Genomic DNA, 16,327 nt, shown 5'->3' with positions numbered 1-16,327 from the left:
CCAGCTGCACCTTTTAGTGGTTGCCACAGTGGATCATGTGTTCACCTGCCTGTTTCATAGTTATATTGAATCTACCTTTTTAAAAATTATGGTCATTATTGGAGTTAGACACGACTACACTGCTATAGTCGCTCGTCAATAAGCATTTGATTTTTTTTAATAAGCATAAATAGAAGCAGCTTGCAAAGAGTTGGCTGGCGGTACATGGCAGACTGCTGCCTACATTCTACTCTAACTGCTAACTTTAGCCACCATTTGCATCCTTTTTGGCCTCATAGAGCCATGCTTGCATAAACCAACGGATTATACCAATACATTTGGAGTCAAACCCATATTACAGCAACTGCTGCAGGACTGCAAGGTATGTAAAACCTTTTTTATTCCTTAAGTTATATTTAGCACCATGTGACTTGTAGTTATTAATCTATGTTACATACTGTCAACTTACACCACTAACAGAGTAGCTAACAGCAAGTTAGTAGCTAATGTTAGCTTAGCTAATAATACTTAGAGTAGTTCTAAAAACTAAGGTTGCATAAAAGTGATGCTGTCATGAAATAAGCTGATCATTAATATTGTAAATATGGACAGACAACTAGATGTGGTTAGTTATACTTTCAAATAAGACATAGTCACCAAAAAATAAAGCACTCCAGTTTTCAACAGTTTAGGGTGGTTTAGTGTACTCAGAATATAGCTATCCACCCCCAGCTAGATCTATGGATGGCAGTGCAGGGCGATGGTGTTGCGCCCCCCCCCCCCCCACCCTGAATTGTACAAGCAGGGGAAGATGGATGGCATCTTATTTTTGTATACAGGACATTTTAAAAATGTGCTCCACTTTCTTTCCTTCTTTCCTGAAATAGATTGACCGTATTATGTGTTGTCATCCATGTGAAAGAGCGTTATCTAAACTCCAATACGAGTCTAATGTAATCATATGTGTTATTCTTTTAAACTGAATTATTTGCATTTTGCACAAGTGTTTCCGGTTCATTACTTATTTCCTGATGCTTGTTTTAATTTACGATCATGACCATGGTATTAAACTCCTGCTTGTTACACAAAAGCTTCCACAGGTGTTTCCTGGTAGTCATTACTATTCTTTAAGTTTGCTTTAAAAGGTTATTACATGGTTATTAATATATTATTAAATGGAAACAGGCAGTTATGCATTTTGCAGCGCTGTTTCCTGCTTATTACACAGAAACTAATAGCAATATTTCCAGGTAATAATCACACTTCTTTAAGTTAGCCTTAATGGGTTATTCATATGTAATTAATTGGAAACAGGTAATTTGCATTTTGCAGCTGTTTCGTGCATATTACACAGAAACGACCATGGGTAATTGAGTGTTAATAACCACACAATTGCATTCTTGTTTCTTCCCTGATACCTTACTATTACCACTTTATTACCGAGCTGTATTTCCACATTATTACCCTCAGCTTTTGGGCTCTTATCATCCAATTACATAAATTTGCATGTAATATTACTCAGTGTGAACACTGTTGCTACCAGACTAATATTACTTGGATACTAAGTGGTTATTACTTTGGCAATTGCATGGTAAAAACTTAGAAATTACCACATTATTACGTTCTTGTTTCCGCTTTGTTACCCTACTATTACCACTTTATTACCGAGCCGTGATAGAAAGTGCAACCAAATGTTAATGCATCAAATCATGAAGGTTGAAGAACAACAAATATGACTCTTGCTTCCTGTATGTATAAGTCATAAGAACATACATACCTGTACAGTTGAGGAAGATCTGTGTTTCCGTGTGGTCGTAGTGGACATCATGGTAGTAGTCTCAATGAAGGACGTTGTCATCTCTGGAGACATGGCTGTGGTCCTGGCTGAACCTGGCACACTAGGTACATCGCCTACCAGCCTTACACTGCCATTAATCTTGATGTTTGGGTTGCCTTCAGCTGCCATGTTCAACACCTTTAGGCCATTGTAATAAAGGCCCGAGAGCTGACCTTGAAAGGGCCGGCCACGATCACTACCACCAATTGCCACTGTTGCTTGTGTGTTGAAAATTGTTAACTGCCGCCCTAGAGAAGACATCCAGAGTAAGATATTGTCAACAAAGAAAGGACCTTTGAATAAAACAAAAATGCAAACACCCAGGTGCCACTAAAACCCAATACTAAGCAAACTGCAACAGTGCGCACAGTAGCCAACCTCAAACATTACACTACACATATTTAGCTGTTGATTCCACCTTACAATGACAAAAGTAATTCATTTACAATACATAATGTATTCCTTTATTAAAACTGAATGATATTATATGTACTAAACTGAAACATAGATTTCTCACACAGTGGCATAAAACTGCATGATGAATTTTACCAACAGAACATAAAAAGAACCATTAACAGCACATCATTTGGTGAAAATAAATTAGTAAGGAATGAATCAGATGTGCTTGATCTCACTACTGCGTAGTGGAGACGCTGAAAGGCAGATGTGAGCTGCATAAGTGCAGCGGTTGTAGGGAGATGACATCTCCTCTGTGGACGAAGTTTGTGTACACACTCGCTAAATTAAAAACACAACCTTCACAGTTATTGCTGCTCTGTTTCTATAACTTTCAGTGACATTGCTTTTGTACAAATTCATTCACTTATCTAGTTCTTTGGTGAGTTCTCATTTTTAAGCGGTGTGTGGGTTCACATTCATGTTCAGAGGTTTTCATGCTATTCTAGAGGTTACAGTTAACTTTACATTAGCACAATCAGATACATCAGGTTGATTTGAAATTACCTTTCTCTTGTAGCCATTCTTCTACTGGTCTGGCAAATTTAAAAGGAATTTTCTTATTGGCCATCTGATAGCGTTCAATGTCGCTGTTCCCTTTAAAGTTTAAAAACACATGTATTAAACACAGATCGATGACCGGAGTCACATCATGAAGGAAATATCAATTTCTAGCTACATTTACAAAATAAATCTGAATTTAGCAGAAACATTCATTTTGGTTGAAACGGTTGTTGGTTAGAGGATGCACAGGGCTCATCATCTTTGGCTCTTTGGCTGTTACCAAACATTTTGTTTACAATCCTGACTTTTTTCTTCTTCACATTGTGTAGAGCAGTGTCTCCGACTCCAGTCCTTCAGAACTGCTGTCCTGCAGCTTTTAGATGCATCCTTGTTCCAACACACCTGAATCAAATGATTGGCTTGTTATCAGGCCTTTGCCCAACTTGATGGGATGCTAAAGAGGTCATCTAAATATACCTGTTGAAGCAAAAATGTGTGTGTCTGGTATATATCCAAAGAACTGTGACTTTAGCACCAGACAGCTAAAATTAATTGACTTTGGCCTCCTGCAAGCTAGGCGCTTAATATCTTTGTATTGGAAGAAAGTGGATGTACTCTCAAGTCATATGTGGGTGAAGGAGATGGCATCATGTATTGTATTGGAACGACTTACTTATATTGTCAGAGGAAAGGGAGTCGATTTTGAAGAAATATGGTTACCTTTAACTGAGTTTCTGAGACATTATGAAGGGAATTAATTTAGAAAGTGATACTTGGTGCTGAGTTTTGGGTTTCTTTGTGTGTGTGTGGGTTTTTTTTGTTGTTTTTGTTGTTTTCTTTGTTATCTGTTTCTTTGTTTTTGTTGTTTTTATTTTTCGTTTGTTTTACCCATGCTGTGCATCGGTTTTGTTTTATTTTATTATTTATTTATTTTTATTATTATTATTGTTGTTTCTTTTAATTTATATTTGTTTATTTTGGGGACTATGTTCTTTAATATAAATCTCATGTTAACTGTACTGTTATTCTTTGCTTGTTCTGTAATATAAAAGTCAATAAACATAATGTTTAAAAAAAAAAAAGAAAAAAAAAGAGGTCATCCAACCATTTGATCCAGCTGCGTTGGAGTAGGGATGCATCTAAAAGCTGCAGGACAGTAGCTCTTGAGGACTGGAGTTGGAGACTCCTGGTGTAGCGTATGCACTGATGTCACATTTAATGCAAGATTAGTTTTCTTACTATGGAAATCATCACAAACACTTTAAAAACTTGCCTAATCCTATGTGTTCCGAATACCAAGTTATATTCTAATGAAACTGTACAATCCCTCCTACCAGTCAGGTTTGCCTACCTGGTAGGTAATGTCTTAGGGGTAACTTTTTCATGCAATGAAATTCATTCATTATCACTTTTTGTCACTGGATGTATCTTCACATACCTTAAAAAATAAGATCTTTCAAGACTCGCTAGATTTCTTTTAACAGCCTGTGACGTGAAAAACTCAGGTAAAAATTTCCTACAAAGGATGTAATAGATGCTTGCTCCAGAGCAACTTGCCTTACTCCTTTTACACTTACAACATCAACAGTAAGTAACACTACCAAACATTACATTAGAAATTGATAATAATCAATCACTAAAATTCAACAAATGATCATCTGTAGACATGAAAGACTAAATGGGGAAAAACTGGTTATTTTGCAAGTCAAAATGTTGTTAAGCAAGCAAGTTGAGATGAACCTGATAGCTGTTATGTAATAGCTAGCCATTTAGTTACACAGCATGTACAGTATCTGTTTGCTCTGTTGTCATGACTGATACTCAGATATACAGTAAAGTGGGATTTTATGAAAGTCTCAACACTATTTAGGCCCATGCAAACTCAGGCACATTTAAGATTACAACAAGCTGTGTGGAAATGTGAACAAGACTTAGTGCTGCTGGCCTTTCTCTTCCACTGCTTCTTGCAGGTGACAGCAAGCAGTGTCTCATCTTAAACAATCAAGAGTCAGTGTTCAGAAAGCCAGTGAGCCTGATGGCATACCTGGCAGATTGCTAACAGATTGTGTTTATCTTGACTGACATTTTCAGGCTTTGACTCAGTCAAGTGTACGATCCAAGGTTAAAAAGGCTACATTTATTGAATGACCATAGACGAGTTGGACTGATTTCTGTGCTTTGAAAAACTACGTCACTCAGCAGCCGTGTGTCATCATTGAAAACGAGTTCCCTTAGGTTATGCAGAGCTCATTCAAAGTTCTTAAAATGATCACGCGCTTCTCTGACAATATTAGCTTGCCCCAAATCTTCATTAAATATACAGCACATATGATGTTTACACAGAGAAATCCTCAAACTGCCTTCCCACTTCAGTAGCTGATGTGCATGTTTGTGTTTGTTCCAACTTTCTCCACATGTATTTGTTGCTGTGATACCAGAAGACTTTTTTAAATAAAATGTTTCGATCTTTTCATCACTTTCTATACATTTTCACTAGGATTTGTAAACGTTTTCCTCTTGTACAGGTATAAATAGTCCTGTTATCTAAAAGTAACCCAGCACCCAAAGCACAAAAGGTGGTGCCATATTACAATTGTGAAGTTGGATCTTTCTGAAAAAATAAACTTGGAAATTATCTTTAATAATATTGCTTCTATTTTTTCACCTTCACCTGTCTGTTACAAATCTTCAACATCTCAGTTTGACTTGACTCAATTTTAACCCCTAAATTGTATGATTCATCAAATGCACACTCTCTGTGGCTAGACCAAGCTTATTTAACTGATATGAACAGTGCTTTCATTCAATCATGCTAAAATTAAATTTTAGTGACAATCAAAATGATTAGATATATCTTCACCGTATAAGGTAACATATATTTCAGCCAATACCAAAGAGGATGAGCCCGAGTAAAATGAAAATTTTTCAAAAGACTTCTGGGCTGTCATTAATGTAAAACAACAAAGTAAAACAGCATAAACCACAAAAAAGGGCCGATCCAAACACAATGTGTAGTTCACTGGGCAGTAGAGGTGCAGCGGATCACGGTTGATCCGTAATCCGATCCCACTCCACGGTTCGGTGCGCGCGGTCAGTCTGTCAAGCGATAGTTATGGTCAGCGCTAGCGGTCCAAGTGGAGGAGCGGAGGAGTTTTCGGTATTTAAGCAGCCCTTTGCTGCCCAGTCCGACCGGGCTAAAGCTATTACAGAAGCTACTGGGGTGTTTAGCTGCAGACGTTGTGCAAAACAAGAGGTTTAAACTATGATGAACGTGCTTGAGCCACGCTATGATATCCCGTTCGCGTCCACTTCAGTGGCAAGATCGTTCCAAGCATGTATGAGCAGGAAAAGATTTAAGTTATGGCTGAACTGTCCCAGGCATCTTCTGTTGCCCTAACTGCTACAAACGGGTGGAGCTCCAGGGCAACGGAAAGCTACGTGACCGCTCGTTATATCACAGCGGAGTGCGATGTAATGAGCGGTGTGTATTATTGTAGGGTCTACCTTACAATATAAAGCGCCTTGAGGCGACTGTTGTTGTGATTTGACGCTTTATAAATAAAATTGAATTGAGTTGAGTGGTAGATACAAAGACTGTACTGCCCTATTATATTTTTTTAATAATTGTATGGAATGAGTCTTGAGTTGAATGTTTTTAACAGGCAAAAAAACTTCAATAAGTAAATAAGTAAATAAGTAAATGTTACATTTTTGTCTTTTTTCTTTTTTTGCTGATCCGAACCGTGAGATTTTTGATCCGTTGCACCACGACTGGGCAGCATGTGTAATTATGGACATCATATTTTAAAACTACACAGGATTATGTAAATGACGGTTTAAAATGAGGACTCTTAACGAGAGATTTGCAGTATGTCAAATCTATCTTGTTCATTTACAAACAAGCTATCATTCTCAAAAGTGAAGGGTGAATTGGCCACTGTGGGGTGGGAATTAGATTCTGGATGAGGACATCAAATCATGGGTCTTATCCATGATCGGGGGAAGAACAACGTGGATCATGGACAGATGGATGGGTACAGCTTCTGTTAAGCAAAGCTATTGCTCTGTGTCTACTTTCACTTATGGCCATGGACTCTGTCTTGAGACTGAAAGAAAGAGAAAGAAGACACAACCAGCAACAATAGGTTTACTGGTGAGGATGCCTGGCTTTCCCTTTGACATGCATTATATTGCCAGAAGTATTCAATTCAAGACAATATTTTTATGGACCGGCCTTTAAGATGTCGCGGTTTATTCAAAACACACGGGAAAAGACTGTACTGTCAGACACTAGTGCTCAAAGCATAAAGACATGGAAGAGCTGGTGTCTGAAGTCTGGTGTGGAAGAATCTGCCGGCACAGAGTCTTGGCATCAACTCAATACAACACCCTTGTGATAAGAGCATCATCACAAACAGCAGAGACTGCAAAGCAGGGCTTCTCCTCCAACATCAGTATCTGATCCCACAAATGTGTTTCTAGGGTGAAGAATTCCCATTAACACACTTCTAAATTTTGCGAAGAGCCTTTCCAGAAGAGCTGAAACTGTTATAGCTTCAAATAGTGGGCCCTATGGATTAAGCATGGAATGTTCCTCAAGTTCATATGTGTGTGAGGACAAATGACCGAATAGGTCTCCTGATAAGCTCAGAGAAACATTGCAGACACTGGTTACACATAGATTACCCTCCAGCAGAGTTTATAGATTATAAGATATTACCCTTCATATAAACTGTCTTACATAAATCTTATTCTTATATCTAATAGAATAAAAAAATGTAACAGTTTAAAATATTACAATTTGAAGAGATGAGTTTATAGGAACAGGCACAGGTTTACAGGACAAACTGAAGGCCCATCCCTCAGCACTGCACCATTCTTTGAACACCTCACTGCTCCACTACTGCAGCCTTGTGAAAAGACTGTGGAAGGCTTGTGTACATCATGTATCCATCCAGGGCAAGTGCCAGGAAGCGCTGCCAAATAGTTCAGTACTTGAAAGCTTGTCTAACAAAGAGTGCCACACTGAATCACAAAACATTATACTCAAAGACCCTTCCTGGAGGCAGAAATGTTGTTGGCCAGAACAGCAGAACAATTTGTCCGTTACACTTGCCTCAAACACACTGTTACCAAGACTCCAGGGTGCTGGTTACCCATGGGAAACTGAATCAATGATCGAAAGCACTGAAGCAAATGATGGCGCAGGCTAGTAGAGGAGGGTGCCAGAGTGGATTCTATTTGACTTAAGGGATTTTGTCTTGGACATGAACGTGATGGAAATTGTTCTGCAGTCTGCACAAGGCCCTGCAGCCAGACGCTCTCTAGAGTCTGGATTTAATTTGTCTGTAGTTTCTGGGGTAATAGTGACAATTTTGTATGTTAATATAATGTCACACAAAAACAGTCATCATCCAGTGACAACCCCAGCTGACAAACCTAGCCCTATGTGACTTAGACCTCACAGAACAAGGTCCAAACATGGTTACACACAATTAATGGGCATTTCTATAACACGTTTTAAACGTGATGTTCAAAGCTCCACATGAAAGCTCTGTATTATATCTATATCTGTTTCCACCTTACCACCACTTATCACCAGTTAACCCTGTGAAGTCAAAGTCATCGTCAATGATGACCCTAAACATAACTGTATGCTTTTACATGTGTTCATTTAGTTCCCACGTGAAACTGTGCTCCAGGGTTAACCTAACCTTCTGACTATGGGAGGAAACCAGAGCAATGAGCCAGGCACCACTAAGATTCAAACCCAGAACTTTCTGGCTTTTCTAGCTGTGTGCTTTCATTTCGTTTAGGTTAACCCTGTGATGTCTAAGTTCTCATCACTGATAGCCCTAACCTAATCATGTGTGTCAGACAGGCAGATATACCGGACATATCTCCAGAAGGTAGGCCAGGTACTGAGACTCCAGCTGAAGTCTGCCACAGTTGACAGGAAGTTACAGACTGACCTCAACTACAGAAGGTATACCACAGCTGTGATGTGGAAATCCCAGTGGATAGTAACTTCAGGAAGAAGGAGTACAAAAAATACATAAGTACCAGGGCCCGAAGGAATAACTGGAGCAAATATGGAAGGTAAAGTCTAAAGTGGCCAAGTGGTAATAGGACCAGTAGGAGTTGTGACCCCGTAACTGGAAGAATGGCTCCAGCAGATTCCAGGCACATCAGAGGAACAGCTAAGATACAGCAGAGCCCTCAAACTCTCAGAGGACCCAAGCTAGAGGAACAAATACCAACACCCAGGGGATGAGGGCAATTATTTTTGTCATTATTTAAATTTCTCCCAAGTCTTTTCAGCTGTGAGATTCTGTATGGACATAGATGGAATTTACCTCATATCTCTGGCATATGAGGTGTGGATGTGGTTCATGCAAAGACTATTTATTGATTCAATAAGTATCAGATTTTCAAAACACAACTGATAATATACCTTCCTTACTGTTCAAACTACTTTGACTACAGGATAGAAGAGACACTGAAAATACTTCAGCTGACAGACTTAACCCCTTAACTTCCACCAGGTCACTAGTGAGCCACATAGGTGTACAATTAATGTTAGGTTGCATTTCTGCCACATCCTAAACAAGCACAGTTTCAGAAACTAGAACATGCTATCCTCAATCTATCCATAACAGGTCACTGGTCAGAAGACTTTATGTTGACTCTTACAGCTTTCTCCTTCCTCTCAGTATTTCCACAAACACTTGATCCTCATTGTGTCAGTATGATAAAGTCACCATAGTTCCATTATACCACCCCATGGTATGTGGGTGTGTACTGGGTTTCGACAGGCTGCACGAATCACAGCAATCATCATTTGCCAATCTGTGCTTTTTCAAAGTGCGATCTGGGATATCAAATTATCTCAGACAGTTGGAGCAAACACAGGAATAAAAAACACTACTGCTAACAGAGTTCTGCTCTTCACTCATGTAAAAGGGTTACAAATGAAAGGAGATTTTTGTAAACCATCACAGCAGCAGGGGCCCTGAACTTTAGCACTAATACAGCAATCGTCAGAAATCCTGATGGAGGCTTGGAACATCATTCTTTTTGTCTTTACTTTTAGGACAACGCGTCTAACATGTCCATCCAAAGTCTACAGAGTTACATCCCTAATGCAGTATGGTAGTACGTAATGTGTTTCGCTCCTCACAGATAAATCCCACTATGTTAGACACCGTTTTATGCTAGAAATTAAAATCTGATGTTACTGAAGCACATGCTGCCCAGTGATCTCGTATCACAATGACACAACCCCACTGCATCATTATTACCAGTTAATACCAGTTGTTTTTCTTTAACAGCTGACAGATTTATTAATACTGTACCTGGTGGGAAATGTTCATTGATAGACCAGTTATCCACCTGCAGTGTAGCATTGCCACCATTTCTGGTGAAACGGACAACGTGATACTTCCCATCATTCACTGGGGTGCTGCTTTCCTGCACGCTGATATCCACTGTGCCGATGTTGAAGGTCACTCCAATTTTGCCTTGTTGCTGAAATGAGAGTAAAGAGTTATTAAACAGGACGTGAAACACTACACATATAAAGGCTAATTTACATCACGGACCCCTGCTCTCAAAATCTGACTGTTTGGCTAGCTGCACTCCAACGGTAAAATCCGCCTGTTAGCCATAATGTTTGGGTTTGTAAAGCACTTTATGAATGAGGACTGTGTGGAGGAGAGCCTGTTTGAGCCAAACAGTACTACATAACAGGTTACTACATGCATATCACACCAAAGCTGCGTCTTACCAAAGACGACTGGAAATCCTAACATTCCATCAACATGTCTGCAGGGGAAAAAGTCTCCTTGTTACAGTCGGGCTTCGGATTTCTTAAATTGTAATGAGAAGTAATCCAGTCAGTGAGATGACGTGAGGGAGGAAAGTGCGGCATCTCTTCCTTTGAGCCTTCTCTTTTTTTTGGCTTGTGTTTTTGGGCCATTGCACACATTGACCTATTTTCCCTGCTGACATACTGCTGATGGGATTCCCGGTCCAGCTTCACAGACAGTCTTACATCTATGTCAGTTTTTGAGAGCAGGGCTCAGTGATGTTAATTTCTATCAGTTTAAATATTTAGTGTTTCATTGTCCTCTGTGTCCCTCTCTTTTTCACAAGTAATGAGTTCTTGTATACATAGTCCTGTGTCCTTCTCTCTAAAATCCACATATTGTGACAGCTGAAGCCTGTGGAACATGCTGGGGGATAAAACTATGAATCTACTTTACTGTAAAAAAAGGAACCAAAAACTCAATAAAAGGACAAAAAAATCACAAATTATTCAAGGACAATATTTTGAGTTGAACTTACTATATGCAGCATGAGATAGTCCCCTAGACCAGGTGCACTGTCAATTCTGACTAAGATGCCATCTTTCAGGGAGGTGCTGAAGCCGACAGTCAACCTGTCCGTCCTGGTGCTTGGTCTCTCATTGGCTGGCCAATTGAATGTAATGAGGCCCCCACCTTTGCCAAAGATGTATGTTGTCCCCGCTGAGCAAAACAAGGAGAAATCATGAATTAGAAAATAAAGACCTACTAACTGTAGATCTGCATCTTTTCACTAAGTGTTGTAAATTGTATCGTGGTAGCTTTGAACAAGAAGTTGAGGTAACTTAATGACATGTTTACACTAAATAGAAGCTCAGCTTCAACGTGCTTACTAATGTACAAAGAGTGCCCACAGGTTCTGTGCTTGGGCTGCTTTTACCACCAGTTTTTTTAAAGGATCATAGTTTATGCTAATTCCATTGGGGTCAGGAAGACTCAAGCAACAGACAGAGGACTATCAAAATAAAAGAGGAAGTTGTACACATGAGACCAGACTTAGATACGTGAACTTGACACACGTACTGGCGAAAAATAGCAGAGGTGGTACAGACATTCTGTACTCAAGTAGAAGTACAAGTACTACTGTTAAAAATACTCCAGTAAAAGTTTAAGTACTGATTCAACTTCTTTACTCAAGTAAAAGTGAAATATTTTAAATGTACTGAACGTAAGTAAGTAGCTCTTTGGAGGACATTTCTACCAGCTATTTTTGTGAAACGTTAACTAAACCTTGTAGTATTAGGAGATGGAAAACCACATTTTTTTCAGCATAAAATTTTATTCTGACAAATGTACTGAGCTTGGATCAGTTAAGTACAACATGATCAGCAGTGTTGGGCAGTAACGGAGTACATGTACCGCCGTTACGTATTTAAAATACAAAATATGAGTAACTGTATTCCGTTACAGTTACCGGTTAAAAAGGTGGTATAATGGTATAAATAAATGGATTACACGGTGGTCTTTTCCTGTTTCATATGTTCAGCTATGCCCTCTCTGTTTTTGGTAATTCCACGCCGCTGGAAACCCAAATAGAAAACGCATTAAGAGGCTCTGATGTCTGTGTCTCAATCTCGCGGCCCATGTCTCTACTTGCGGTTCGCATAATGACTTGAAGAAATATTTTTAAAAATTATTCACAAAACTGATTTAATATGAAGGCAATAGCAGAGTGTTACAGGCATCGCCCTAAAGCATGCAGCCTGATGGGCAGTGTAGTCCGTGCTGCAGGGAGAATGGACTGCTGTACCCGTTATGTGTCTGTGAGCGAGGGAGGAAAAGGAAAAGTACGAGCTGTCATCGAGCAAAAACGGGAGCTGGAAGCATGTAAATATAATAATAACCACTGCAGCCAAGAAGAGAGCCTGACGAGCCCAGTTGTAAGTAAGCTATTAAGACTCGACTGTACACTGTGTTCCTGTTTTCCTCCGAAAACAATAAGTTCAGTTGGAGCAGCCTTTCAACGCCTCTCTCTGTCTCTCACTAGCAAAGTTGACCCAGACAACAAAGTAAAGCTATTTTTCAGCTACGAGCCGACACGAACCCGACGTATCAGTCAGAGGTCCCTTTACTACGGTTCGGAGCCGCGGACCTGTTTTATATACGCGTGGAATAGTTTTCTATACGAGATCGCTGCAAAAAGTGCAGCCTTACCTAATGTCCACCTACTGTTACTCATTTATATTAAGATTTAAACATCTAGTTGGTGTTGGTGTGGAGAGTAACCTTCAGTAATAGTAATAAATCACAGCAATAGTACATTCATGTAGTTGTAAAAATCATGATAATATATTAAGTAATCCAAAGTATCCAGAATACATTACTCTTATTAAGTAACGTAACGGAATACATTACAAAATTTTGGGGCATGTAATCTGTAATCTGTAGTGGAATACATTTTAAAAGTAACCTTCCCAACACAGTAGGGAATGGGATTACAATAAGATTCAGCACATGGTGGAATCCTAAAAGTGGTTGCAGTGGCTCAGCGTGTGGAAAAGGATCACAAGTCACAATAATTTCTATCGAGAGCTCCAGTAGATTTTTTTAATGTACAGGCTGTGATCTGGGCTCTGAGGTTTCATGAACTGCCCTGGAAGGTTTCCATACTCTGCATTGACAGGATACTGTCAGTATGCTTGTAGAGACTGCTGTCTTTATACTAGACAGTATGGAGTTGGAATGAAGGATCTGGTATACTTGACGTAACTGAACTCTGACCATGAGCTCCACAGCTACTGTGCACCAGCCCAACACAGCACTTTATTTTAAATCCATCACAGCAATTCAATTCAATTCAATTTTGTTTATATAGTGCCAAATCACAACAGCAGTCGCCTCAAGGCGCTTTATATTGTACAGTAGATCGTACAGCACAGCAAACTAACCGGTTTATCCTGCACTAACCTGCAGGTTACTTTCATGCAACCTTTAAATAACACAGTTAACCTACTGTGCTCTCAGTAACGCCCCCCTCCAACAGCCAAACCCATCTGTTCTCTGATTGGATTGTTAAATTTGTGATTGACATGACATTGAGTCAAAGGAGCTTGCAAAGAGCTTGCATTGAGACATGACATTGACCAATCAGCTGAAAGGAAGAAAAATCAGGTCAAAATTTGTATGTGTAAGTGTAAATCCACATGCAGCCAGGGAACCTGAGTTTTACATGGAGTTTTTTGCTTTGTACCTGTAAGCAGACCTTAAAAAAAATTGTAACTTGTGTAAATATTTTTTACAAACACAAATATTCATCTGTAAATGCACAAACATAAATTTTCATATATTTTGGTTTACAAGGTTACAAAACTCAGTACACAAATACGCATTTGATTTACAAGTACAAAATATTTATGACCACAATCTGAGCTTTAGCTGCAACACACTGTGCAACAAACTCAGTTTGTGTGTTTGCTGATGTTTGTTAAGCTGATAGAAATGCTGCATTTAAAATGACCTGACACTTAAAAAACGTTACTCACTTTATGCTTGCTCCTCTTTTGTGGAGCTAGCTAGATGCTGAAGACAAGCAGGTCATCAGCAAGACTCTGTGGAAGTTGACTGAATGCTGAGGTGGCAACCCCTAACCCTTCAAGTAAATTTAAACAGATGTAACTAAATGTAAGTGTTTGGGAAAATGTACTTCTAAAAGTACTTTTACCACACCGTGTTCATTCACTCATGAGCTGTAACATGAATCAAATGGCTGAACTGCAACATGTTCAAGTTCTGTGTTGACTTTTCTTGGTTCTGGTATGAAGTATATGTGAACCTTTGTACATATTAAAATGCTAATGCTATGTAAACATGGGAAATGTTATAGATCTCTATGTGGCTGGTTTGAAAGAGGAGTGAAAGAAGCATCTATGTCCACTGTGAGCGACCATCTTTGAACAGAGGCGGGGTTTACGACACCAACTCTCTGCCATCTATAATCCAGTTTTCAGATCCCTTCCCAGACGCCTTAACGCCCACTCACATCCTGGGCCATCTGACCTCAGGAATTCGCATGATAGGGTGGGGCCAGGTTTCACAATGAGCTCACCTGAAACCCTGGCTGATTGTGACCCACACCCACTTTCACACCTTGGCTCGTGTGATTAGGTAGAGGATCATTATGGGGTCCATTGACCCTCTTGGGGTGAAACTCAAATCTGGGACTCTCCACCTAGAACAGAAGAAGCTTCTCGGATGAGAGGTGAAACGTCTTCAAGCAACTTAAAGAAGTCCAGACGCTTTTCTTTCAAGCTCCTTTGACTACGATGACCTGGATGACTGAGAACCTTCACAGACATCTCCATGTGTCTACAGATATCCTAAATACACAATCTGGGATGGTGTCAGAAACTGCATCTTTCCCTGGTTTAACTGGACACAGAGCCCTTTGTCTTAATCCCAGCAGAGAGTGGCTTTACTGACATGATATTTTGGGGTTCAAACAGACTGAAGAAAACATTTAGAGCATTGATTAAGTTATAGAAGGTGGTGAAGATGAGCTGCATTGCTATATGCTTGCTTTATGTGCATTTGTGTCATGGTCCTGGGTCTTTTGACCCAGCGTTTTAAGTTTGAGTTTATTTTGTTCATTAGGTTATCTAAGTTCATTTGGTTATTAGACTCCTTGTGTTTTCTTGTATTTAAGCTTCCCCTCACCCTTCGTGTTTCATGCTGCGTGTCTTATGTTATCAAGTTTGTATTATCATGCCTAAGTGTTTCTAGTTCTTATTATTTCCCCCTCCGTTTCCAACCATGTTAAATCTCCCCTGCTCTTCATGCGTTTCATGTCTGTGTCTTACGTTGTCAAGTTCTGGTTGTCGTGTCTAAGTCTGCATGTTTCCTGTTTTATTTTGAAAAGGGGTCTTGTGTTCTGTGCTCATGCGGTTAGTTTTACTCTTGCCTGTGCATCATTATGTTTATCCTAGTCAGCTGTTTCCTCATGTGTCTCCACTTCCCCTAATCACCTCCTGTGTATTTAAGTCCTCTGTTTTCAGTGTGTGATTGTCAGGTCGTTCTGTCACAGTCTGGCGAGAGCAGACTGTATGAATTGAGAAAAGGACCCAAAACGCAGACTCCAAGGAACAGGGAACAGAACTTGAAATGTTAACAAAAGGCGAGCCGTTTAATATGGCTGGTAGAAAAGGTACAAACAAAGGGCAAGGCAAACTGAAGCAAAATTAACACAAACCTAAACTGGGGAATCTAAACAAACAATAAGAAAAACCTAGACAAGAAACTTGGAAGCATGGCATCGGAAACATGGCGTGGACAACAGACGACCTGACAATCACACACTGAAAACAGAGGACTTAAATACACAGGAGGTGATTAGGGGAAGTGGAGACACATGAGGAAACAGCTGACTAGGATAAACATAATGATGCACAGGCAAGAGTAAAACTAACCGCATGAGCACAGAACACAAGACCCCTTTTCAAAATAAAACAGGAAACATGCAGACTTAGACACGACAACCAGAACTTGACAACGTAAGACACAGACATGAAACGCATGAAGAGCAGGGGAGATTTAACATGGTTGGAAACACGAGGGGGAAATAATAAGAACTAGAAACACTTAGGCATGATAATACAAACTTGATAACATAAGACACGCAGCATGAAACACGAAGGGTGAGGGGAAGCTTAAATACAGGGGAAGAAAACACAAGGAGTCTAATAACCAAATG

The 16,327-nt window shown here is 39.6% G+C and overlaps 1 protein-coding gene across 5 annotated transcripts in view; it reads right to left on the bottom strand.

The window, feature by feature from the left end:
* The window catches only part of nrxn3a (neurexin 3a), a 208,138-nt gene that overhangs the window by 16,275 nt on the left and 175,536 nt on the right, over positions 1-16,327 (bottom strand). For all 5 annotated transcript variants that reach the window (XR_015126338.1, XR_015126339.1, XM_086274121.1 and 2 more), the window contains exons 19-22: positions 11,123-11,304; positions 10,132-10,303; positions 2,780-2,869; positions 1,757-2,064 (exon numbers count right to left, since the gene is read on the bottom strand). Coding sequence is in view for 3 of the 5 variants with exons in the window: in XM_086274121.1 (XP_086130247.1) it covers positions 1,757-2,064; positions 2,780-2,869; positions 10,132-10,303; positions 11,123-11,304 (752 nt within the window). In the remaining 2 variants the exon portion in view is untranslated. The remainder of the gene's footprint in view (positions 1-1,756; positions 2,065-2,779; positions 2,870-10,131; positions 10,304-11,122; positions 11,305-16,327) is intronic.

The sequence above is a fragment of the Aulonocara sp. 'chitande type north' Nkhata Bay genome, linkage group LG19 (assembly GCF_057382095.1).
Source record: "Aulonocara sp. 'chitande type north' Nkhata Bay isolate Kocher_YH1m ecotype deep benthic linkage group LG19, A_spYH_male_GT1.1, whole genome shotgun sequence".
Classification (NCBI taxonomy): domain Eukaryota; kingdom Metazoa; phylum Chordata; class Actinopteri; order Cichliformes; family Cichlidae; genus Aulonocara; species Aulonocara sp. 'chitande type north' Nkhata Bay.
Note: the sequence above shows the minus strand (reverse complement) of the source record. Positions and strands in the feature narration are given on the sequence as shown.